This window comes from Peromyscus eremicus, chromosome 18, assembly GCF_949786415.1.
Source record: "Peromyscus eremicus chromosome 18, PerEre_H2_v1, whole genome shotgun sequence".
Lineage (NCBI taxonomy): Eukaryota > Metazoa > Chordata > Mammalia > Rodentia > Cricetidae > Peromyscus > Peromyscus eremicus.
In genome coordinates, this window is record NC_081434.1 from 12,203,758 (window position 1) to 12,229,113 (window position 25,356).

General features: G+C 47.0%; 1 protein-coding gene across 2 annotated transcripts in view; it reads right to left on the reverse strand.

Moving 5' to 3' along the window:
- Positions 1 to 14,555: 14,555 nt before the first annotated feature.
- Best3 (bestrophin 3) overlaps positions 14,556 to 25,356 on the reverse strand; it is a 42,387-nt gene continuing 31,586 nt past the window's right edge. For both annotated transcript variants that reach the window (XM_059245388.1, XM_059245389.1), the window contains one exon: positions 14,556 to 16,757. In XM_059245388.1, coding sequence (XP_059101371.1) covers positions 15,845 to 16,757 — 913 coding nt within the window. In that variant the 3' untranslated portion in view covers positions 14,556 to 15,844. The remainder of the gene's footprint in view (positions 16,758 to 25,356) is intronic.

The window sequence follows — 25,356 nt, forward strand, 5'->3', positions numbered from 1 at the left end:
GAAGTTAGCAAGTTGCTACTGCTTGGCCAGTAAGCGCCTTCCTGTATGCCCTACAATACAGTTCTCTTCCTGGGGCATAAAGCCATGTTCCACAGAATTCCCCTAGCTGGCCTTTGGTTTTGTTTGTTTGTTTTTTGCTTTTTGGAGAGTGGTCCAGAAAATTTAGGACAGAACCAACCTGCTCCTTAGTCAGAAGCATAGGCTTGGAAAGATCACCTCTGCCTAAAAATAGGGCAGCCATGTGGAGGCTGCTCTGGTGGACAAGAGCCTTCCTGGAGCTTTGTGATGAGCCTGCTGATAAATGCTTTCTGTTTCCAGTGTCCAGATGACTCACAGCTGCTTTTCTGAACAGAAGGCCCTGGGGGTGCTGGCCTCATACCACACTTCAGGTGTTTGTCATCAATTGCCACATTCCAGGCAGGAGTGGTTTCAGCAGCCTGGGGTGGCAAGGGGCTGTGTGTCCATTGTTTAACAATCTCCCTGTTCAGTGCGTGCTCTCTGTCTCTGTTTCTCTCTCTTTGTCTCTGTTTCTCTCTCTCGCTCTCTCTCCCTCTCTCCCTCTCTGTCTCTGTCTCTGTCTCTCTCTCTCTCTCTCTCACACACACACACACAAAACACACACAACACACACACATTTTTTCTTTTAAGTTCTACCAAAAGTTGGATTTTCTAACCTTCTAGTTACAATTAGTTGTGGGCAGGTAAAGCATATTGGTCCAAGGGATGCTCTCTGGATCCTACTTCCTAGGTTTGAGGTCTGGTTTTTGTTTTACCTTTGAAAACTCACCCATTTTTGTGGTGATGGGGATTGAACTCAGGGTCTTGCACATTCCAGGCAAGTGCCCTATCAAGCTACATTCACAGCCCATAAAATTACGTTTTTAGGAGCAGTTTGTAGGTTCTTGGTGGCAAAATTGAGCGGAAATTACAGAGATTTCCTACAAGCTTCCTGTCCCTCCCACTTCAGACTCAATCACTGTTAACATCCCCCATCTGAGCGGCGTGTGACTGTAACTGATAAACCTCCCCTGGCATACACCATCCCCCCAAATCCACAGCTTACATTAGGGTTCACCCATGGTGCGGCGCCTTCTACGGCTTTTGAAAAGTCCGCAACGGCATGTCACCCACCACTGCAGTGACATACACGGGTACTGTCGAGTCAATTACCCTAAACAATCCTCCCCCACTCCATCAATTACTCCCACCCAGCAACTGGTTTTCACTATAGGTTTACCCTTTTGAGGATATCCTACAGTTGGAATCTTACAGGATGTCACTTTCCAGGCTGGCCTTTTTCCACTCAGAAATGTGATGTCTGCCCCCTGCATCTCTTCTCACAGCTTCATAGCTCATTTCTTTTTCACACTGAATGAGTACTGTTTGGATCTACAGCAGCTATTTATTCACTCATCGACTGAGAAGCATCCTAGCTACTTCCAAAGTTTGGCAGTCACAAATAAAGCTATTACAACATTAACACTCATCTGCAGGTTTTTTTGTTTTTTGTTTTTTTTTTTTGAGTGTGTGTGTGTACATCAGTGTTTGATTTATCTGAGTAAATACTGAAGAGCATGGACTGATGGATTATATGGCAGGAGTACAGTTGGCTTCCGAAGAACCTACCCATCTCCCAAACTCTCTTCCAAAGTGGTTGTGCTGTGTTGGCTCCCCCAGCACACACACTAAAACTGGAGTGATTGCTGTGGCCCCTGTGCAGACTGATGGTCCCGTTCACATTCCCTCCAACCCTGAAAAAGGCCTTCAGACATTCCCCAACATTTGACGTTGTCACGTGTTAGATTTTGATCTTATTTTTGCCATTTGCAAGGGTTTTTGTTGGTGGTGGTGGTTGTTTTTTTTAATGCTTGCGATTGACCTCCATGCCTCTGTGCATCCGAGTCAAGCACTCTACCCTGCAGCTGCACTACCAGCCCTGCTTCTGATGATCTGAGGCGCGTCGTTAACATGTCTTGGATTCCCTGGTTTGTGAAACACAGAAGCAGTAGCCCCTACTATCATTGGGTTGACCCGAGGAATAAAGTAAGTCACATTCACTTCAAACAGGTTCAGCTTACATGCACCCAATAAACATTAGTATGACACTAGTTAGACTGGACCTCTGTCTTAGGAAACACTTGAGATTCTTGGCAAAAATGATGTTTAGTTTGGGCAAAGATTCCACGGTTATTTTTAATAATAATGGCTGGCTTCAGGCCACTCGCCACGTCAAGGGCTTTTTAGAGCACATCATTTGAACACGCCCAGACTGCTCATTAGATGCTAACACCATTCTCTGTTTTCAGATGCAGATGGGAGGGGTCACACCTTGTGCAGGAGGCTCTGGGACCGAGTTTCAGCATGATGGCTATCCTCCATGTGGTCAATATTTGGTGTTGGCTATAGTAGAGTCCTTGCTGTGTTCCTGAGAAACAGTTCAGGGAAGAGGGGAGCAGGCAGGCAGGTGCAGGAGGGACCCCCAAGCTTGCTGTTAGGTCTCAAACCCGTGGTGATATTGTGTTCCCCAATATATTGTGCACCCTAATAAACTTATCTGGGGTCAGAGAACAGAACAGCCACTAGATATAGAGGCCAGAAAATGGTGGCACACACACCTTTAATCCCAGGAAGTGATGGCAGAAAGCAGAAAGGTGTATAAGGCATGAGGACCAGGAACTAGAGCCTTGCTAAGCTTTTAGGCTTCTAGCAGCAGTTCAGCTTGTGAGACCAAAATGAGCCATCTTAGAAATAAGACCAAAATGCTTTCACCCTAAAATTAAGGCCTAAGATTTTTCCTTTTGGGAATAGGCCATTAGTTACTGAAACCAGTCAGTCCAGATTCCAGAAACCAGGAAGTGTAAAAGTACAGAGTCACAAGATAGTCACGAGGTAATGCCTGCCAGACTATGGAATGTCCTCTCCCTGGTTTTTAGGGTAACTGACCATAAAAATGCCCCCACCTGAGGGCAGCCAATGAGAAGTGGTGGCAGGCAGCCACTCCCTTAGAAGTAATTTCTAGAAGCCCCTAGAAGCGAGCCAATCAGAATTGTACCTGGACTAGCACCCCTAAACGATGTAACCTTGTGACTTTTCCCTTTAAAAGCTGAGCTTGCCGATAGGCGGGCACTTCCTCCAGCCTCCACCGCGTTGGATGTATTGGACAAAGTCCCTGCCTAGGCTTGTATTGGATATCCAGAATTAAACCATGCTTTTGCATTCCGGCATGCTCGTCTTTGGTGGTCTCTCTGGGGGTCATGATCTGGGCACAACAAGCTGAGATCCATTTGTATGAGGACACTGAGGCTTCCAGTTTGAGGAAACAGGATCGGCTGAGAAGTTGGCGAGGTGAGGTTAGCTGTGGCCTGTTCTGCTTCTCTGATCTTTCAGCATTCACCCCAATACCTGGCTCCGGGTTTGTTTTTTATTAATAAGACCTTTTAAGATTCGTGCTACACAAGCCTAAAACAGAAGGCTGAGATACCTATTTAACATATCAAAGAGGACCTGGCTGCCAGGTTCTCCCAGCATCCCTCAGTCCCTACCTGTTATAGGGTATTGCTGGCATACCCTACCCCCTAGCCTAAACTTCTTCAGCCCAGGACTCACCAAGCTCTGAGCCTGAGGCCTCCAGTTTCTGGCTGTCCAGGGCTCACCAAGCTCTGAGCCTGAGGCCAGACAGTTAAATAACCACGTCTGGAAGTGAGCCATCCCCATGTCCCCAGTTGCCCCTTCTGGAGCACCTGCTCAGAGAGCAACGTCTTCAGAAGGCCCGTGACCTGTCCTATGTGACCTGTTCCACGCAGTCTCCTTAGCAACACTGGCTCTCTCTGGGCAGTGCCCTGGTGCAGTCTGGGATGCCAATGAAATACTGGCACAAACTCCAGGTCAGACTGCCCTGGATGCCCCAGGAAACACCTGCGGCTGGAAATGCAAACCTGTGGAAATCAGAAAAGAATCTTACACTAAAAATGGAAGTGTTTGGTGGAAAGTATCTTTCTTGGGCTGGAGAAATGGCTCAGCGGTTAGGGGCACTGGCTGCTTTTCCAGAGGACCAGGCTCCACACGGCAGCTCACAGATGTTTGTATAACTTCAGTCCCAGGGAATCTTTCAAAATATTTTTAAATATTTAAGAGGGGACTGAATGTCCCAGAGAAGAGCAATCTGTTGTAAAGGAGCCCCAAAACAGCTTGACCACACAGCTGCCATGACAGGCTTAGAGGCCCAGACACAGCTTCTAGCAGGCAACACCTGGACCCTGGAAGAGCCTTAAGCTGACCCCACCCAGTGGGGCCTGCATCTAAGAGGAAATACCTGATATTCCAAACATTCTCTATACCTCTAGACAAATGTCAGCCAATCAGGGTCCTGAACCCTGGAAATCCCCTCACTTCGACCTCTGCTATGATGAAAACCCTATCTTGCTTGGGCTCTGGGCTCTCTGCCCTCACTGCTGCCTCAGACAGAGGCCAGGCTGGAGCTTGAAGATAATAAAGGCTCCTTGCTTTTACATGCGGGATTTGGTCTTTGTGGTGGTCTTTGGGGGTTCCCTGAGATCTGGGCATAACACTGTAAAATGTGAACTGCAGGAGAGCAGACTTCATAGAATTCGTATGAGTCTTAAAGGGCACAATCTGAGTAAGATTTTGATTATACATTTGTATCATGATAAATGTTGATATTATCAACATCAAAATAATCACTACCCAGCTGGGGATGGCCTGGCTTCAGTACTCAAGAGGAGAAAAAAAAAGTTAGACATATGACCACCAGGGGGCACTCCTGGCCCAGGGAGTCCACCCCAGCCTGGGCCATTATGATTCATAGGTAGGTAGATGGGAGAAAGCAGAAATGCCATCTCCTTGCTTGCTGATCTGGAAGCCTCCAGCCAGGTGTTGAGAAAGAAACCACTTTCGCAGCTTGAACTGGAGGAAGCAGAAGCTGACCTGGACGTTTCAGGAGGCCACATGCCATTCAAACCAGATCTGTCTCCAGCAAGGAGGGCAGACCTTCGCCGGAGAAGGGCTGTGCCACTGATCCCCAGGATGTGTTCTTATTTATTTATTTTTGATCCTTAAGACAGAATTTATTGGTACACCCCACTACTAATCCTGGACATATTAAGGTGAGAGAGGGATGGGTATTTTCCCCCTTTTATTGAAAAAATGTATTTTTTTCCTCACATAATATATCCTGATCACAGTTTCCCCTTTGTCTACACCTCTCTCTCCTCTCCCCCTCATATCCAGACCACTCCCTTTCTGTCTCATTAGAAGACAAACAGGCTTTTAAGGGTTAATAATACAATAAGATGAGACAAAAACGAACACACCGGAACAGGACAAACACACAGACAGAAGGAAAAGAGCCCAAGAAAAGGCACAGGAAACAGAGACACCAGGACACAGCCGTTAGCACACTCAGGAATCCCATAAAACACGAACCTGGGAGCCAGACCCAAAGGACCTGTAGGGTAAAAAGGGGAAAATATAAAAATATGTACAAATAAATAAAATAAAAAATAAGATAAAATTTAAAAAAGAAAATGCCCTGACATGGCACTATTGTTAGTTATTTGGCGGCCCTCTTACCCTGCGAGGAAATGTCACAAAACACAACAGAATCCACTAACAAGACAGACAGACGTGACAGGCCTGTGGGAAAGACACGTGCATAAGGAGGGAAGCCGGGATTTTGGCACTGGCTGATAAAGGCTGGGTCGCGCATGCGTACACAGGCTCATGTGGCTACTCCACGCATGCGCGTAGATCACATGGTTGCGCTCTGCGCTTTATGCAACCATGCAAAGCCATGGGGTCCTGGTCACGCGAGACGTTTTGACCCGGAAATGGCTAGGCCGAAGGATCTTCGTCCGCAGGGCATGCCCAACCGTGGGGGCATGTTGTGAATCTATCAACTATGAGACAAGGAACCTCCAGCGGTGCCCTTGAGTTCATTTTCTGTTGACCATCTACGGCTGGGCATGCAGCCTACCCTTGAGAGTCATGTGTTTCCTGGTGAGACTCCCTTGGAGAAAACTACATTTTCATTTGCAAATGGTTATCACCTGGAGACAGCTTCTGAGGTAGGGATGGAGGCATGTGTCCATTCCTTTCAGCTCTGGGACCCCAGCTGGTGCAGACCTGTGCGGGCCCTGTGCATGCCGCCTCAGTCTCCGTGAGTTCAAATGTGCCCTGATCCTGCTGATTTGAAGGCCTTCTTTCCTTGGTGTCCTTCATCTCCTCTGGCTCTTAGACTCTACCTCCTCTTCCTCAGGGTTCCCTGAGCCCTGAAGGGAGGGATTTGATAGACATCCCTTGTAGGGATGAGTCTCTCTCTCAATGCATAATGTGTGGCTGTGGGTCTCTGTATTTAATCCTATCTGCTGCAGGAGGAAGCTTCTCTGATGATGGCTGAGCAGTGCACTAATCTATGAGCATAGCGGAATGTCATTAAGAGTCATTTTATTGCTATATTCCTTGAGAACAGTAGTATTTGGTTTTACCCTAGGTCCCTGGGCTATCTAGTCTCAAGTTCTTGATCTCCGAAGCAGTGTTGGGTATGGGATCCTTATTGATGAATGGCCCTTAATCAGATATTGGTTGGTTACTCCAAGCTTTGTACCACCATTGCACTAGCATAACTTACAGCCAGCCCCCCATTGTAGACTGAAGGGTTGAGGCAGGGTTGGTGTTTCTGTTTCCCCTTTGGTAGGTTGCAGAGTACTTCCTGGTACCAAGAACACTACCCTGTAGGGGTAAAGGCTCTAGGTAGGCGCCAGCTTGACTTCTCTGTGTTCAGTGAGTTGTGTGGGTGTTGTCTTCAGCAACAGAGCCCTGCTGTCAGTTTGTGGAGAGCAACCTGAAGCCTTGACAACAGCCTGAGTTGTTTGGGGGTTCCTATGGGACCCCTTTGGCCAACAACTCAATTAGGGGTAGCCTGGGATGGGCGTTTTGTAATCGTGAATGTTATGTTTAGGTTTAGTTGCAGGATTCTTCTCGCTGTTTGGAATGCACTGTGGCAGGTTCTAAAGGCATCGTGTGGGAGGGACTTGATTATGGGCAGTCAGCCGAACGCCTGTGTTCTTAATGTTGAGTGAATGGACTGGATAACCGGAAAGGGATTCCCCACCTCAGGGCCTTTTCACTTTTAACTGTTTTTCTGTTTTTGTTTTTGTTTTGTTTACTGGAACATTCTCACTCAAATATTGCATGACGTGCTTCTTACGTTGTAGTTCAAATGAGCCTTTTTTAGTAAGGTCTTCCTCTTTCTAGAACCTTCTAAAATGATGTTCTCTCCCTCCCTCCTCTTCCCTCCCTCCCCGTCTCCCTCCCCCTCTCCTTTCCCTGCTTTAGTTGTTACATATCTACTAATGCCACCTCCCGAGCTATGTCTCCACCATCTCTCTCTTTCTCTCTGATACATGTATGGAAACAGCGTGATAATGAAGGATGCACCTAAGCGAAGTAAGAACAAGTGGGACTCTGTTGCTAGAGGTGTCCTTTGGCTGACTATGAAGAAAGCCATCTGCGTGTGGTATCCCAGCATGCAGTGGGTCTCCTGGGGAAGGGTGAGTTGCCTTCCTGTGGATGAATTTCACCAGGACATCGTAGCGGGCATTACATCACACATGAACTAGGTACCTACATTGCCTGCTTACTTAAATGATCTAAGAACAGTCCAGTCAGTGGTTCACAGATGTGTTCACTCTCAGTAACCTAGTCCATGGGTGTCAGCAGCTCAGGGGTCAAGACCCTGATGTCCTGCAGGTGGAGAACTCCCCATAACTTCCCATGGGTTTAAAAGAGAGGACTTGGTGGAGCCGAGGGCCCCCAGTGTGCGTGGAGGGTCACACTTCTTATCTTCACTTAGACTGTCACACCAGGGCTCCAATTGACATTGCCTCTATCTCCCTTAACCAGCCATTTAACTCACAGCTTCAAGACCACCAACAAAGAAAAAGAAAAGCCCAGCTCTCCATTGCTTTCCTGTGTGCAGATGACCCATCAAAATCGTCACATTCGCTGGGCGGTGGTGGCGCATGCCTTTAATCCCAGCACTCAGGAGGCAGAGGCAGGTGAATCTCTGTGAGTTCGAGGCCAGCCTGGTCTACAGAGCGAGATCCAGGACAGACACCAAAACTACACAGAGAAACCCTGTCTCAAAAAAACAAAACAACAACAACAACAAAAAAATTAACATCCTGCTTCTAGAACCAACTGACAAGATAGCAAAACCATCTCCCCATTGGCTTCTTGGAATCTAGGGCCTCCTTCCCTGAGCCAGGATAGGTTTGATGTAATGATGGGTGCTTCTTATCCCCCAACCCTTGTCATGGGGACTGGAGGAAAGGCTTGGCTGTTTAGAGCACATGCTGTTCTTCCAGAAGAAATGAGTTACGTTCCCAGCAACCACATCAGATGATTTACAGCCCCCTGTAACTCTTCTTAACTCTAGCTCCTGGGGATCTGACACCCTCTTCTGGCCTGAGTGGGCACTACACCCACGGGCACTTACACAAACACATAACTTAAAAAAAAAAGTCTGAAAGGAAAAAAAAAACCCAACACTTTAATCACTTTATTATAGAACACATGGGCCCTTAGGTCCAGTGAACATTTTCCTACCTGCTCTCTTGCGGAGGAATTTTGTCCCTTTCCTAGTATCCGTAGCAGTTCAATAAACCCTTTACTTAAGAGGTCTCCATTTAATACTCCACCTGACCCATGTCTTTAGGACTGTCATGTTGTCCTGATCTCTGACGTCACTTTCATCCTTGCCTCATGCTTTCTCCAGACTAGACCCCTCAGTGGCCCGTTGGTGTCATGTGCAGGGTGGTGGAGTCGCTCATGCCGACCCTTGTAGCTGGTTTAGACACAAGGGATGGGATTGTGTGCACTCAGGGCTTGCGTTCTAGATATCCCTAGATCCTGGATCCTCAGGGTTTGTTTGCATCTGAATTGTACCACGTTTCACTGGGATGCAGCAGAGTGGGACGTGCAAAGACTGAGTGGCTAGGTGGCAAAGAACGCTTTCACTTTGGGTAATGGAAGGTGGACCACTACAGAAAATTGCCTGGAGGCTGGAGACTAAGTCTCAGGACCCTGATGAGAAGACCGAAGAGAAATTCACCCATCGGATGTGGGGGTTTCTGTGTTTTGATCTGGAATACCACCAGCTTTCTGCGTATCCCTTGGAAGAAACCAGAGGACGGTGACTGGACTTCCTGTTGGCCCCACACTAAGCCAGCACACATCAAGAGAGAACTCAAACACAGGCACAGGTCCGTCTCTTGCATTTGGTACTTGGTGACATTCAGCTTCTCACCAACCTCTGGTCCCCTGCCTCTTTCAGAGACTGTTTCAGAGTGGGTTGGAGCTTTTCTTTCTAAAGGTCTCTTCTTTGACCTAACATTTCACCAGCCTTCGCTTGGCTGCTTGTTCTTCCTTTGTGTATCGACCTGTGCATTTTCTTGGAAAGGTAGGGCCGGCTTCAGAAGTCCCCCAGCACTTTATGTCCTCTCTCTTTGGAGTTGTCCCTGTTCTCAGGGCCAGGTGCTTTAGAGCTGCCCTCGGGGGTGATGGGAGTAAATAGCACAATGGCTCCTGGCTGCCCTGGTCCGTGGCAAGAGTCAACCAGCCTGCTGGGCACCGCGAACGCCAGCTGTGGCCCAGCTAACTTAAGTGAAAAGACTCAAGTTTCTCCAGTCAAAGCGACACAGCCATGACACGCTGTTCCCGGGTTGTCTTTGATCCGATGTCTCTGCTGCCAATAGGCCCGGTCAGGAGGGCCTGTGTCTTGGATGGTTCCCACTGTCCTGGAGCCAGGGGGAATGTTAAGACTGTACGTTTCACCTCATTATAAAGCACCCTGGGAAAGGCAGGTCAGAGAAGGGAGACATCTGAGCAGTGGCATGGGCTGTGAGGGATTCATGAACAGAGGTGACCTAAGGCTGTTGAACTTTGATTTTGTTTTTGTTTTTGTTGTTGTTTTGTTTGTTTTTTTTTTGTCTGTATAGGGGGTGGGTGGGTGGTGTTGTATGTACCTGTTTGTGTGTGCACATCTGTGTAGAAGGAAGAGGATTGTACTGTTTTTTTTTTCTCTGATTTCTTTTTTTTTTTTTTTTGTAATTATTTATTTATTATGCATACAGTGTTCTGCCTGCATCCCTGCAGGCCAGAAGAGGGCACCAGATTTCATTACAGATGGTTATAAACCAACATGTGGTTGCTGGGAATTGAACTCAGGACCTCTGGAAGAACAGCCAGTGCTCTTAACCTCTGAGCCATCTCTCCAGCCCCTGTTTTTTTTTTTTCTCAATCACCCTCTCCATCTTCATTTAATTTAGTTATTATGTGGGTGTTTTGCACACATGTATGTCCATTCACCGTGTATATGCAGTGCCTGCGGAGGCCAGGAGAAGGTGATGGATGCCTTGGGACTGGAGTTACAGATGACTGTGAATCTCCACATGGGTACTTGCCAGGGACCAGCTCCAACCTGTCGAAGGGTTCTTGCAGGGAGGAGTGAGGAATGAGGAAGTACTAGATAGAAATATAGACGAGATGATGAGAAAGACAGAGACACAGGATAGCTTCGGGAGGGCCCTGGGTCAATACCCAGTCGCCCTGAGTTTAATCATGATGGGCTTTTTACACATCAGCACGGGGAGGAACAAAAGATCTCCTCCTCTCAAGGTCAAGGTGTAAAGTATCAACAAGCGTAGACCCTTCAAAACACCTGGTAACCACGTCCATGGCTAAATCATCCCATTATGTAGCCCCTGCTGGGCAAAACAAGCTCAGACTTTCTGACCTTGAGTAAGGCCTTACTAGGAAGTCTCTGTGGGTCCCCACGGGTGCTGGGAAGTAAACCTGGGTCCTCTTGAAGAGCAACCAGTGCTGTTAACTACTGAACCAATCTCTCCTGCTCCCACCTTCATTCATTCATTCATTCATTCACTCACTCACCTATTTATTTATTTATTTATTTATTTATTTATTTATTTATTTATTTGAGACAGGTTATATCTGACTGAGCCTGAAGCTCATTGATTTCTCTACGCTGACTGGCCCGGGAACTTCAGGAACTCCCCGTCTCTGTGTATGGGTTTGTGATCTCAAGGAGGCCAGAGGTATTAGACGCCCAAGGAGCTAGAGTAAAAGGCAGTTGTGAGCCTTCCAATCTGAGTGCTGGGAACCAAACTTGGGTCCTCTGCAAGAGCAGTCCATGTTCTGCCTTAACCACAGAGCCATAATCTCAAGCCTCACTCCCAGCTTTTTACGTAGGTCAGTGAGGATGCAAAGTCATGCTCACAGGCTTGTGTTGCAGGCACGTCACCAACAGAACTACCTGGAGTGCAAGCTTCTGCATTTTCTTATTGCCTCTCTATATACTTACACCACTGCCAGCCACGGAGGTCTGTAGGAAGCTGCTGGTGTCTCAATAACAGAATCGCAAACCCAAAATAACATGGAGGGCCGTGCTGCCAACCGTACAGAGAGAGCAACGGGGAGTGCCGGAGGCTGTGGTGAACCAGGGGATGGTGGCCTCAACAGGTCGTCTGAAATCAGATGCATGCTGTGGGCCACCGGTTAGCTCACTGCAGCACACAGTCGTGTGTCTGTGTCTCAGATGGCCACACAACGCAGCTTTGCTTAGTTAGAAAGACTAACCAAACCAACCAACAAAGAAAAGACAACAAAACAAGACCAAATCCAGGTTGAGTAGAATCGCCTTGAATCCCTCTCCTGTGGCACTTTGCTTCACAGGAACTTTCACTTCTGGGGTCCCCGAGTAGAAAGCCCTGGCTGTAGCCCTCTTTCTTAATTTGGATTTTTATTGCTGTGAAGAGACACCACGACCACAGCAACTCTTATAAGGAAAACATTTAATTGGGGTGGCTGGCTTACAGTTTCAGAGATTTAGTCCATTATTATCATGGTGGGGGTGAGGGTGGGGGTAGGATGGGCACAGCGGCATGCAGGCAGATGTGGTGCTGGAGGAGTAGCTGAGAGTCCTATATCTTGGGCAACAGAGAGTAGAAAAAGATACTGGGTGGTATCCTGAGCATAGGAAACCTCAAAGCCTGCCCCCACAGTGACACACTTCCTCCAACGAGGCCACACCCACTCCTACAAAGCCACACCTCCTAATAGTGCCACTCCCTATGAGATTATGGGGGCCAACGACATTCAAACTACCGTACCTTCCTATATACTAATGACAAATGGACTATGAAAGAAATCAGGGAAACACCACCTTTCACAATAGCCACAAATAATACATTATCAATTGATAATGAAAATGTAGTTTTCTCCAAGGGCGTCTCATCAGGAAACACACTACTCTCAAGGGTAGGCTGCATGCCCCGCCGTAGATGGTCAACAGAAAATGAACTCAGGGTACCACTGGAGGTTCCTTGTCTCGTAGTGCCGTGTCAGGGCATTTTCTTTCATTCTTTATTATTTTATTTTTATTTATTTACTTATGCAGCATGTGCATGCACTGCCTGCAGAGGCCAGAAGAGGGCATCAGATCACCTGAAACCAGAGTCACAGACAGTTTGTGAGCTGCCCTGTGGGTGCTGGGAATTGAACCCAGTTCCTCTGGAAGAGCAGCCAGTGCTCTTAACCGCTGAACCATCTTATTTTTACTTACTTACTTACTTATTCATTCATTCATTCATTCATTCATTCATTCATTCATTCATTCATTATTTTCTCCCTTATTTTTAAACCCTACAGATCCTTTTATGGCTTCCAGTTTAGTGTTTTTATGGGATTCCTGAGTGAGTGAATGAGGGGTTCCCGGTGTCAATATGTCAGGGGCTTAATCCTGTGACTGTTAGGAGAAGATCTTCCTAAATGAAAGAGATCAGAATCCCAGAGACAAAGGGGACTCTGAAGCATAGATAATCATAGTAAGAAGAGAAGTCTGTGATGACTCCTTAGAGCACCAGTCACAGTCATGCCTCTTGGTCACACAGGACAATCTGAGGTCCCCAACCTTTCCCTTCAACGCTCATGATGGCTAACAAAGGCTGTGAAACCTTCGAGAGAGCAGCCCATTTTGTAGATGAGAACCTGATGGTCGGAAGGACATGTATCTGTTTAACTTCCTGCCAGCCTGCCTGCTCTTTTCTTTTTCAAGGTTTTGTTGTTGTTTGCTTGTTTGGGTTTGGATTTTAGAGGTAAGGTCTTGTGTTCACATGCAGATTAGGTTAATACACGACCAGGATAAGCCTGTTCTTGGATTGGTCAAACCCTGAAGAGTAAGCCATGGAGACATAAGACTGCTTGTCTAACAGGTGGAATTTTCTAGAGCTCAGGAGGTGAAAAATCGGGCACACGAGAATAAATCCTTTATTTTTGCAGCCCTGGCCCTGCAGGGTAAAGACTCGTTTTAGAATGGAAAAATCTCCTCATTTGGGCTCACTGGGCGAGTCGTAGTTCAGTTTTCAGGGTGAGAAGAAAACGGGAGGCCATCTCAAAATGTGAAGAAATATGGAGGAGCTTAAATAATTCTCAGGAATAAAGGTGGAGAAGAGGGGCCCAGGAATAGATAAATGAACCCCTTCCCATTTCTCCATAAAATTATTTTTTAGTGCATAGTTGATAACTTTGGGTTTAAGAGTGAAAATTGATTATACTTCAAAGACAGCTAAGTAGAAACTTAACTTGTATTTGAGGGAATAGATAGAGCCAAAGAGAAGCAGATGTGTGTGTGTATATGGGGTGGGGGCGGCTTACATTGAAGCACTCAAGAAAAGTGCGTAAAGACAATGGTGTCTGGGAAAGGGTCATTCTGGCCTTTTAGAAACACAATGGGCCTTGAGCCCATAGTCTGCCTGTCTGGGAGGGTTTGGGGATTACAGTCCTTTCTTGGGAGTTGATGGTGTGGATCAGCATAGAGGACCATGCATGTACAGCATTTCCTCTAATAACATATCATGTTAGTCCTTTAAGAAAAGCCTGTTAAGGTAGGGGTCATTGCTTTTTGCCCCTTCAGAGGCCCATTGAAATTTGAAGTTTTGTGTGAATGTGGTCATTAGAACACAGCACATCAGGACTCTGCAGTGGGGGAAGGAATAAGATGTTCCTGCCGGCTTCTATAATGGCAAGGAGAGGACCATGGCCCTTGCCATTGGCCCTCAAAGATAAAAAGCTGCTCACCTCTTGGCATAAACCTGTGATTAGCTGCCTTGAAGCATCCTCCAGAATTTGGAGGCTTGCAGACTCAAGGCCCTCCTGTGGCACAGTGAGGACGTGTGGGGTTCTTGAGCAGCTAAGCCTGGCTAGGTGAACTCAGGAAATGCCTGTGTTTTCATCTTTATTTATTTATTTATTTTTTTATTTTTATTTTTTTTTTAAATGTATTTATTATGTATACAGCATGTATGACTGCAGGCCAGAAGAGGGCACCAGATCTCATTACAGATGGTTGTGAGCCACCATGTGGTTGCTGGGAATTGAACTCAGGACCTCTAGTTGAACTCAGGACCTCTAGAAGAGCAGTCAATGCTCTTAACCTCTGAGCTATCTCTCCAGCCCTGTTTTCATCTTTAAAGTGGAGCTGATGGTCTGTCGGTCTCATAGGACTCCTTCAAGGATTGTGAACTCATATGGGGACTTCAGATCCGGCTGCATAGGGCACTGAGTCAGCCAACCAGTGGTCGCTGTTAGAGTTTCTTGCTTCTGAAGCCACACGTCAAGCTTCGTTACATGACAGGTAGAAAAGATGGCACTCGGAAAGGCAAAGCCTTTCAAAGCTGGGAGCTTGCAGAACATAACCTAAGAGCTTTTGAAAGGAAGTTGGCAATAGTCTGTTGTCATCGTGCGGTCATGGACCCTGTAATGCCCACACCGCTCCAATCTCCTACTGGTCCCACGCTGTGACACAATTGGAGTGTTTTTGCTTAAGACTGTGTGTGAGTTCAGTAGATCCAAACCATGTCATCCTTTGGTGATGTAGCACTTGGCTGTGCGGATTTCATGCCCTCTTTGATTCGGTCTTCTCTGGAGTCCAACATGAAGGAGCAGAAGCAGCAGGTTTGAGATGGTGGATACCGTCAGCACACATACACCTCTTACTGCAAGGCTGGAGGCATGGGGGGTTAGGTGTGTTAGATTCCTGTACCATCTTTACCAGTGTCTCGTAGTGTGAACACCGTGATGGGAAGTAAGCAACAGAGATGGAAAGAGAAGCTATTATAACCTGGAGAGAGGGACACATTAGAGTCACTGGAGGAGCTAGACCCGGGGAAAGGGCGGAGGAAAGATGTATGAGAATAAAGAGGAAGAGAGGAAAAGGATGTCTAGATGGTAGACATAGTCAATTGAAGAGAAAGGGAGCTTTCTGACGCTGAGGAAGTTCAAGAGTTAGGGAAAGATGGTAATAATAATTATCGGAAGCAGGAGTGAGGTGGTCAGGAAGATCCAGTTAAATAACTATAAGTGGAAAGGGCCTCTGGGCATGCATGGTCTAGCCTTGTCTCTATGGCTAAAGGAAGAGAGGTATGGGAGGAAACAGGAAGGAAACGGGACCCTTTGTGTCTGGGCCTTTGCTTCTAGGGGATTGGACTATGATCTGTATGGTCCTTTCCAAAGCTAATCATGTATGGGTGTATAAGCCATGTACATTTATATGGGACCCCTTATTTGGTTATGAGAATTCATTTTGGGCCATACAACTTCCGTGAAAGCCCCTTTGCGCTAGACGGACGATGTGGTTGTGTTCGAGGTTTGCAGGATCATAATGCCCTTCAGAGTTCTAAGTAGCTTGTACAGTAGGATCATGTTTCTAAACACTGGCCAGCTCCTGGAGGGGTGTCCCCAGGCTGGTGAGCTAGAACCAGGTCCTGGGGCGCTGTGAGGTTCCCTTAGGGGATTCTTCAGGGTGCTCACTGTTAAACTCCAGGATGTCTGTTTCTTTAGTGTCCAAGCTTTCCATTAAGAACAGGACGTCAGGAGAGACCCTAGAACCAGCCCCAGGATGGGTTACGCTGGTCTCTGAGGATGTTTCTGTGTCAAGTAAGAGGGCAGGCCTGGGGGTCACAGGATCTGGACCTAAGTTTCCCAGGGAGGTGTGCCTGGAGTCCCGTAACTCTGGAAGGCTCCACCTTTGTGGGAATCTGTCATCATCTAGATCTTCCTCAAACTTGAACAAGTCTCTTTCGGTACTGGTTGAAACAGTCTGGGGATTGGGGTCCCCAGGTGGTGTCGCCTTCCCTGAGGGGTCTACCTGCCGTTTAGTCCTGCTTGGCTGTACCCCCGTGAACTCGAGGCTCAAGATGGAGGTAGCAGAGTCTTGGTGATAGCTGTCTGATGAGGACCCGGGGGCTTCAGCCGCTGTGATCAGGACCTCAGGGACCTGGGGCATTTTGGTAGGGGAGGCCCTCACACTGGACTGCGGGGTCAGGCTCTGCAAAGTGCTGGTGCGGCTGGTCTCCCTGATGGTGGACAGTTCTCCCATGCTGGAATGCAGCTTAGGGCTGCCCTCTCGGGATTGGGATTGCTTCCGGGTGGGTGAGGCTCGCTGGCGATTTCTGGAGGGCACATCCAGCAGATCCCGAGCTGGGCTCGGGGGGAAGAACATGGAGCTGTCGCTGGCCTGCCGGCCGAAAGTCCTCCTCCTGGGGCTGCCGGGGTGCTCGTGGGCACTCAGGAAGCGCTTGACCCTCCTCATCACCGAGTGCCGGTGGCCCTGCTTCTCATAGTTCCACAGCCAGTCCTCCGCGGGGAACTCGGACCCGGACAGCCTGCAGCACAGGACAAAAGACAGAGAGCAGCTGTGGGACTAACTTGTGGGTGGGTCTCAAAGTGAAGAGGCGGGTCACGGCAACTGCTATTAACACGTCCAAAATGATAACGGAGGAATGTAAAAGGCAGGAATGTATGAGCGCATGTTCCATTAAGGACGAAGTGATGACATCATCGCATATCTAGTAGCCTCTAGGGAATTCCACTGAATAGAAGGTCTCTCCCCCCCAACTCACCCCCACTTATCTCTGGGAGCTACATTCCAAGATCTCCAGTGGATTCCCAGATAGTATCAGACCATAGATGGTAATGCCTTTTCCATCTTAGCTAAACATGCACTACACACGTGGCTATAACTTTATTTCTTTAGAGACAGTCTCATGTATTCAAGGCTTGCCTCAAACTCGCAGCATTGCCTAGGATGATTTGAACTTCTGATCCTTTTATCTCCACTGTCCGTTTCAGGGTTACAGGCACATGCCACCACACTTGGCTCTGCGGCTGTAACTTGTTTTAAAGTTAATTTTATTATTGCTATGTGTCTGTCTGTGTGGTGCCTGTGTGTGAGTGTGCCCTGTGCTTGGAGAATGACCTCTGGTGTGGAGTCAGTTCTCTCCCTGTCGTGTGGAGCCCAGGGGTCCAACTCAGGTCATCAGGCTTGTGTGCCAAGTGTTTTTACCAGCCGAGCCATCTCGCCCACCCAGCCATACCTTTTGCAGCCTCAAGCGTGACAGCGAAACCAGCGTGGATTATTTTTCCGTTCTTAACAATATCATGAGTAGAAGATTCATTCTTGTCCGTATTAATAAACTTGGTATATTTTTTTTTTCATTAGTCAAAAGCTTTCATTTTTTTTCACTTAAGGGACACATTTTACACCTTCTCTTAGATATAGCCAAATACTGCTCTTGTGTGTTAGGCAGATTAATAAGTTAAGGTATTCTTGAACACAGGCATTGGGATGCCGTGCCCGTTGGTCTGTTGACGGAGCTGGCTAGTAAGTGAGGCGCAGGTAGGGCATGCACTATAGGTAGACGGACTGGACAAAGGGCTGATTCACAGCCCAGGCGAGATCAAGCACGATGGCTCAGGATATCCTCGCACTGTTCAGAACGGCCTGCAATTTAAAATCTGTGAATTGTTTGTTTCTGCAACCTTCCGTTCCCTATTTTTGGACGACGGTTGACTCTGTGTAACTGCAGTTTGTGGAAGTAAAATAGTAGATCAGAGGGGCTTTTCGTACACTTAGAAAGGAATGAAAGTGAGAGAATACCACCCCAATGTTACAATGAAAATAGTTTCATCCATACGGATTCCCTTCCAGAGTGTTGGCGACCTTCAGGGGGTTCCCAGATCACACTCTGAAGATTACTGATCTAGAAACTTGAATGTTAGGATATGCTGTACAAAACATTGTGTTATTTTGTTTTTATTAGAGTTGAAGTAAAGATGGAGGTCCCCAGGACCCACCATTCCCCTCCCTCTATAAAAAATAATGGGACATAGCTAAACTCAAGAGACTGGAAGGACGGGTAAGGTGGGCTCAGTGAACAGAGCGTTTGCTGCATAAGCCTGGCAACGTGGCTATGACCCCAAGATCCTAAGCAAAGATGAAAGAGAAAACAGACGCTACAAAGTTGCCTTCTGACCTCCAGACTTGTGCCGCTGCATATGCGCCTTGGGGTGTCCCCTCCCCCACTAAATGCAAAAGGGAGAGAAAGGGGACACAAAAAACAGCTAATTCTCATTTAACTATCACGATAATGATATCAGTTCATGTTGCTACTGTTACCAACACTTCACAGACAGGTTCTCAAGGTCCGGGAGATTCATTACGCCTGACTAGCTAGTGAGGCCGAAACAGAAGTCTTCCTCCAGCCTGCCACTTGGGTATCAAAGGACACACTAGAGCCCGGAACAGGATCGTGAGTAACATGCAGACCTCAGAAGGAACTGAGACATGTCTGGGAAAAGCTTGACATTTCTGCTACTCAGGTAGGGGTGAGGGAGGAGAGGTCAGCACACCACGGGAAGGAGATGTGGAGGTAAGGCGGGCTCTCTCTGTGGCTGGGGTCTCCCCGGGAGGTTTGAAGGATTTGCCACAGCTAAAGATTTCCCACTGAAATGCTGACATTTAAGAAGCAGGACGATGAGTCTACTCTTTTTGACCTCCTGCAAGGCTTAAATAAAAGGAGCCCACAAGGCAACGAAGGAAGCCCATGTGGCCGTGAGGTCTACTCCTGCCTCAGGTTCCAGGGTTGTCCCACATCTCTGTCAACGTCAGCCTTCATGGGGGTTCGAAGAGCACCTCAAACATTTGCCCTGAAATGCCAGTTGCTCATGTTGGCTTAGGGAGCAACCATTCCCTCCTGTGCCAGTCCAGGGTGGGCAATGACATCCATGGTGACAAGATGTCTCACGCCGGGTGCCTTTTCCGTGACAGAGAGGAAAAGTCTGGTAGAATGCAGGCGGGACCCGACAAGTGCAAAGTGAACTGCCAAAGAAGATGTGTCCCTGTGTTTATGAATAAAAGATGGATGAAATGATCACCTAGCTAAATGTCCCGGGACGGTGCTCGATTACAACCTCACGCTGTTATTCCAAAGCCCCAGCAATGTCCTTGGCTACCGGAGAGTCTCCTGACCCTCCCTCCAGAGCCGGTGCGGATCCTGTTACGTGGCCTTGGGAGATGCAGACTCATGCTTTGGTGGCCCCAGTGACCCTGCTCATTGGGTTTCATTAGGTCAGCTCGCAGGACCTAATTAGTCACACTTCACAGCCATCTACTTAGCTGGGGAGGACACAGGGGATTGACGAGCATGGTTGCTCACTGGGACTGGAGGTGCTGGGGACATGAGGTCAAGCTGGCACTTTCTCTTTATAGGACAGGCACATGCCCTCTACTTGGGACATTGACTATTTATTTCGGGTTATTTCCCTTAACTGCATCTAAGGTTGTTTCCCTACCTGGTAAGAGGGACATGGTCTTCTAGGGGGAAAAAAAAAGCCATGTGTATTAATATTATTTTAAAACTTTGTGACTCAAAAGGAAAAAGCAAACAAAACAAGACAAACTGGGCCAGCAAGACGGCTCAGTGGATAAAGGCGTTTGCTGCCTGTCTGGAGGACCTGGGTTCTGGAACCCACATGGTAGGAGAAGGCAGGTATTGGTAACTTATCCTCTGACTTCCACATATACATAAAGGCCTGTGTATGCTCAACACACACACACACACACACACACACACACACACACACAGAGGCAAACACACAAACACATACATACACACCACACACACAGGCAAATACACAAACACACACACACACACATACACCCCACACACACCCCACACACACACCAAATAAATGCAAAAAAGGAAAAAAGCTCCAACTGTGCACTAGTGGGGTGGTGACGTGTACTCGCCTACGCCAAGCACAATAAGCCCCTGAGTCAGACTGGAGAAAGTGAAACCAGCCATGAGCAGATCGGGAAGAGCTCAGCTAACTGACCCATGCTGGGGTGGCCCGCCAAGGAGACCCTTTTGGCCTTTCCTGCCTCATAAGACTGCGGTGTGGACACACGAGATTCAGCTGCTAAATTTACCGAGCCTCTACTGTGATGATTTGCTATATCATATACCTTATTACTTACTATTTTAAAGGAGGGAGAAGGCACGCATATAAATGTCTACATTTGAAATCAAGATTCTGTGCTGGCAAATTTTCTGCAAAGAGTTAGTACTGCCGTGATGAAGCAGGGATGGAACATTCCATGCCAAAGCAGTGACTCCCAAATAAGGTAGCGGGAATTAGCGTGCGTTTGAGTTGGTGTGAAATGGGATGGTGTTGGTCATGGCTGGGATGACAGTCTTGGGTTATGTTGTGAGGGTCTGGACTTTGTCCTCCAGGCTGAAATTGTGTGGTTTGGGTCTTGCCTGCATGGGAAAGGCTATGTGAACAGCAATGTTGATGAATGCATACGGTAGGAAACATGCCTTGGAAACGTCCCACATTTCCAGCCTGAAGCTGGACCTTTGGAAGGACGCTGGGGGTGTCACATATTTCGTGATGATGTAATGAGAGGTGTCCTCAAGGTCTTTGGGCCAGGACAGAGCAGAGCACAACTCTGTAGCATTATGGAATGAATAACCTTTCTTCTGAGTGCTGGCATCAAAGATGGTCGCTGAACCAGAAGTCTGTCCTCCTTTCTCTTTACAGTCATGGTTTTCCATGCTCTCGTTTCTGGTATGTAGAGACTCAGTTTAAGAACAGAATGCCCTGAAGATGAAAGCATGTGTCATACAACGAGACAAAGTCCCGTGTACTTTAGGCTGCCCTTCATCTCACTACGGAGAGACGTCAAACTGAACCTCGACCTCCACCTCCCTAGTACTGGGGTTATACCACCATACCTGGTGGGTGACGAGCTGGGGATCGAGCACGCCTGCACTCTTATTTAATTTTTAAAGTGTATTTTTAGTCCACGCCAGAGGCGTAGATGTAACAGCACTTAAACAATCATAGAGGGAGCATTACAGGACAGGACAGGAGCACTCTCATTATATTACCTCGTGCTAGGGATGGCCAGCTGAAAGTTTGTATTTCAGAACTCATTTGGACCGAGACAGATGAGTAATTAGAGGCAGGAGGACACTGACAGAAGGGGCCACGGAACCACTAGTTCCAGCAGTGGGACAGGTGACTCACTCTGAGCACTTGACAGTCAGGTCGCTGCTGCCCAGGCTGACACCAGCTGTGCGATGTTGGAAGACTCCTGTGACTCTCTGGGACTTAGCATCACACATGGTTAAACCAACAGGGGTGACACTTTCCCTGCCTTCCGTGTGGCTTGGGAGATGAGAAGGGGTGGCATGTGTCAGAGAGCTTTGAAGCACGGGAGCCCCGAAAAGGACTCTGCCGATCACTGGCAACTCTCCGAAGCAGTCCCCAGGTGCCCGAGCAAGTGATAACGCCCTTTTTCTTCTTTGAAAGAGTTCTTTAAAAACTGTCACGGCAGCTGGGAGCTTCCCCAGACAGTTGAAAAGCTTAGATAGGATGACTTAGCAGCTATTCAACAGTAAGGCCAGGGCCCTGGGTGTGTGTGTGTGTGTGTGTGTGTGTGTGTGTGTGTGTGTGTGTGTGTGTGGAGGATGGACAAGGGCTGGCAGGGGCTGGGAAATTCAGCGGTAGGAAGCCAGGGCTGACGACACGACCGGAGTTCTGGCCCTGGCCTTTCAGTAGTTCTTCTGTGCCATTTGTTAGACACTGCTAACTCTGTAAGTCACCCATACACCAATACAGGACACACGGGGATGAGAAGGGTTGTGCCATACAGTCTGCTTTTGACAGAGAGAGGAAGGGTAGGAGCGGAAGCATGCAGCAGGGCGGAGGGATGTCTCAGTTGGAGCTATTTTCATATCCAATGTTGAAAAAAATAATAACCAAACCCAGCATTTCCAAGCATCTGTTGAACACCCACAAGATGGTCAGCCCCAGAGCTAAGGGTGTGAGCAGTGGGGACTGTTAAGAAGCCTGCACAGGGTGCAGAACGATCTTCATCCCCTCCGTTACTATAACAAGGGAGAGGCAAGACTCTGGCTTCCAAAGACCACAGCACAGTGCTTCCTTCTTAGGGCATATCTGATATATAAAGACCAAAATAGCTTTGGCAAATGACTTGGAAGACAATGTGTTTGTTTGTTTTTCAAAGCTGCTCTGTCCTAATGTGTAATGATGTAATTGATTACAGAGCTTTGGGAAGATGGAAGGCAAGCCCCACCATGCTGGCCATTCTTTGTTCCACTTTTGAAGTGGTGTTTTGGCGATTTAAATTCAAATAATAAAAAGTCATCTTAACATAACGGAAATGAGGCACTTAGGGGAATGATACTTAATACAGTGAGTTCTATTTTTTTCATGTCAGCCTTATTGTTTTAAAATTGGAGTGCTCTCAAGGTTGGGGGTCTACACTGGCTAGAGCTGGTGATTTGCCTGAGAACCTATCAGGGCAGAGGCATGTGCAGAGGAGCAGTTAGACACGGGCCCCAGAGGTGCTGGACCCATTAGAGTAGAACACTGTTGTTTTTAACCTTGCTCATGGCGGAATGACAGCCAAAGCTGCAACCACAAATTCACAAATGGACAAGTAACTCTCACTCTGAGCTGTGAGGCCAGGGGCTAAGGATTATGAGAAAATTTCAATGACCAGAATATTATGAGCACCCAGACTTCCCTCTGCTCCATTTGGGCAAACAGTTCCTAGGAGTAGAGCATTTTGCGAGGCATTTAGGTTGGAACCTGCACTCGATCCTTGACCTTCCCACCATTGTGGCCAATTTGAGAGTTCAGGCCAAGAGTTATGACAAATTTGGTCTACCACACCTTTCCCAAGGCATATCTAATTTCACCCTACCGCCTACAATACAGCCAAGCCCTCTTCCTGAACACTACTGTATCCTGGAGATGTTCCCTTGGAAAAGATAATTAAGCCATGCAAACCTCTGGTACCATTTAAAGGTAAGAACTGAGCAGCAAGGTGACCCCATGTTGGCAGACCGAGAATCCCCATCTCTAAAATGATGAACTTAATGCACATTCATCTTCTTCTTGCCTCTCCTTCCTTTCTGGTACATTAAGGGAAAGAAAAATCAATGTGCCAAGAGTACATTTTTGTAGAAGTTAGTGATTTAGAACTTGAGCTATTTTTAGTGGTTTATAACATGAGCCTGCAATTGTATAAACCAGACTATGTATTTTCTTATAAAGCTAAAATAAACTATTTGAACATAGTTGGCTAAGTAAGACATGATTACTGAAAACAACAGGCTGGAAATACATTTGATGAACTTTAGTAAGATCTCTGCTCGCTACAATATTTCTTTTCCTGTATCTGGGCCAGTGTTCTCTACTGCACTATCTTGGATGTTTTGTATACATTTGGTGCATGCTTGTCTAATTATAAAATGGGGATTATGGTATGGTAAACGTGCTTAGAAGTTCTGGCATACAGACAGATATGTAAGAGTCATCTTTTTCAACACAGTGGTTTAGTTTCCCGGTACCAAATAGATCTTAAATTCTTCCATTTCTAACTAGAAGGAATTCTTAGCATACTAGGCAATTTCTCCTCTCTACTAAATGGATCCGTTTGCCACATAGATCCTTCTAGATTACTGCAAATGTGAGGAGGAGGGGCATATTCTTTAACCTCAGAAAAAGCCAATAAGATAATCCTCTTTAAATGGGAGTAGCGAGCAGTCGGCAGGCAGGCGCTTGAGCATGTCTGCGCCAGCTGCACAGAGAGCATGCACGGCTAACACACTCATGTCCTCCAGTTCGCAAGCGGACTCAGTCACTCTTCTCCAGGTTGCGATCCTCTCTCTAACTGCTACAGTGGACAGCTTGTTGGTGTCCTTCTAAAGCTCTCCAGGGACGATTGCTCCCTTTCTGTTGGCTGTTTTGATTTTCATGACGGGATTAAAGGGATTTATGAGACTTCAGGTCTTTAATTTCTATAGACTGAATTCCTCATCGTCTCCAACATGGGTAATGTCAAGTAAAGAAAAATGGATTGCTGGAGTGACCCAGGATGCTATCACATGAAGATAAAAGCATTCTCCTTCTACTTTGTGGTAGCAGATAACTTTGAATGTTGTTGTTTTTGAACCATGCATATATATATATCATATATAATATATACATATATGTGTGTACACATATATATGTACACACACATATATATGATATATATATAAAACACAACACTGCTTGTATTTAAACATTTACACTAGTGGTATATCTTGTTTTGGTAAACTTAGTTCTATAAGTGCTATTTTCTCAGTTAATTGGTTAAATGATTGATTTTTTGAGACTGAGTAAATCTGGGGAGTCACTCTGTAGCCAGGCTGGCCCTAACTTCTCACGTGCTGGGATTACAGGCCTGGTTTATAAGTGTTTATTATTGTGCCACCAAGACCAATTTTCATTTTAGGTCTTGGGTATGTTTCCCTGTGAATTCTGCAGACAGGTCCTCTTTTGTGGGTTTCAGAAGTTTTCTTAGTCTTGGTTAATAGTTTCTTCATGGTTAAACGGATAAAAAGATGCCTCCGTTAAAACAGTCATCACAAAGCATTTCATATCACGACAAAAGAGCAAACTAAACATGTCCCTGAAGTGATCTCGGGTACGATAATGGGAAGAATTCAAACATGGAAGATGACCTTTTCATCGTTTGGTTAGTTCACAGGGTAGGGCTTGTCAAATGGAGATTGATGATGATGCAGTAATTATCACTAATTATTAAATCTCAAGGCCAGTGTATTTATAGCACTGTTTCTAATTTGGGTGCTCCACTCAGATTCTGAGTATGTGTGTGTGCACTTGTGTGTGTAAGTGCTCATGAACACATGCCACAGCACGCATGTGGAGGTCAGAGGACCATCTTGAGTGTTGGTCCTCACCTCCCACTTTATTGGAGACAGTGTCTCACTACTGTGTATACCAGGCCAGCCGGCTCTCAAGCTTCCGTCTTGCTGTAGGAACATTGGGATCACAGGTGTGTACTACTGTGTCTGTCTTTACGTGGGTGCTGGGGATTTG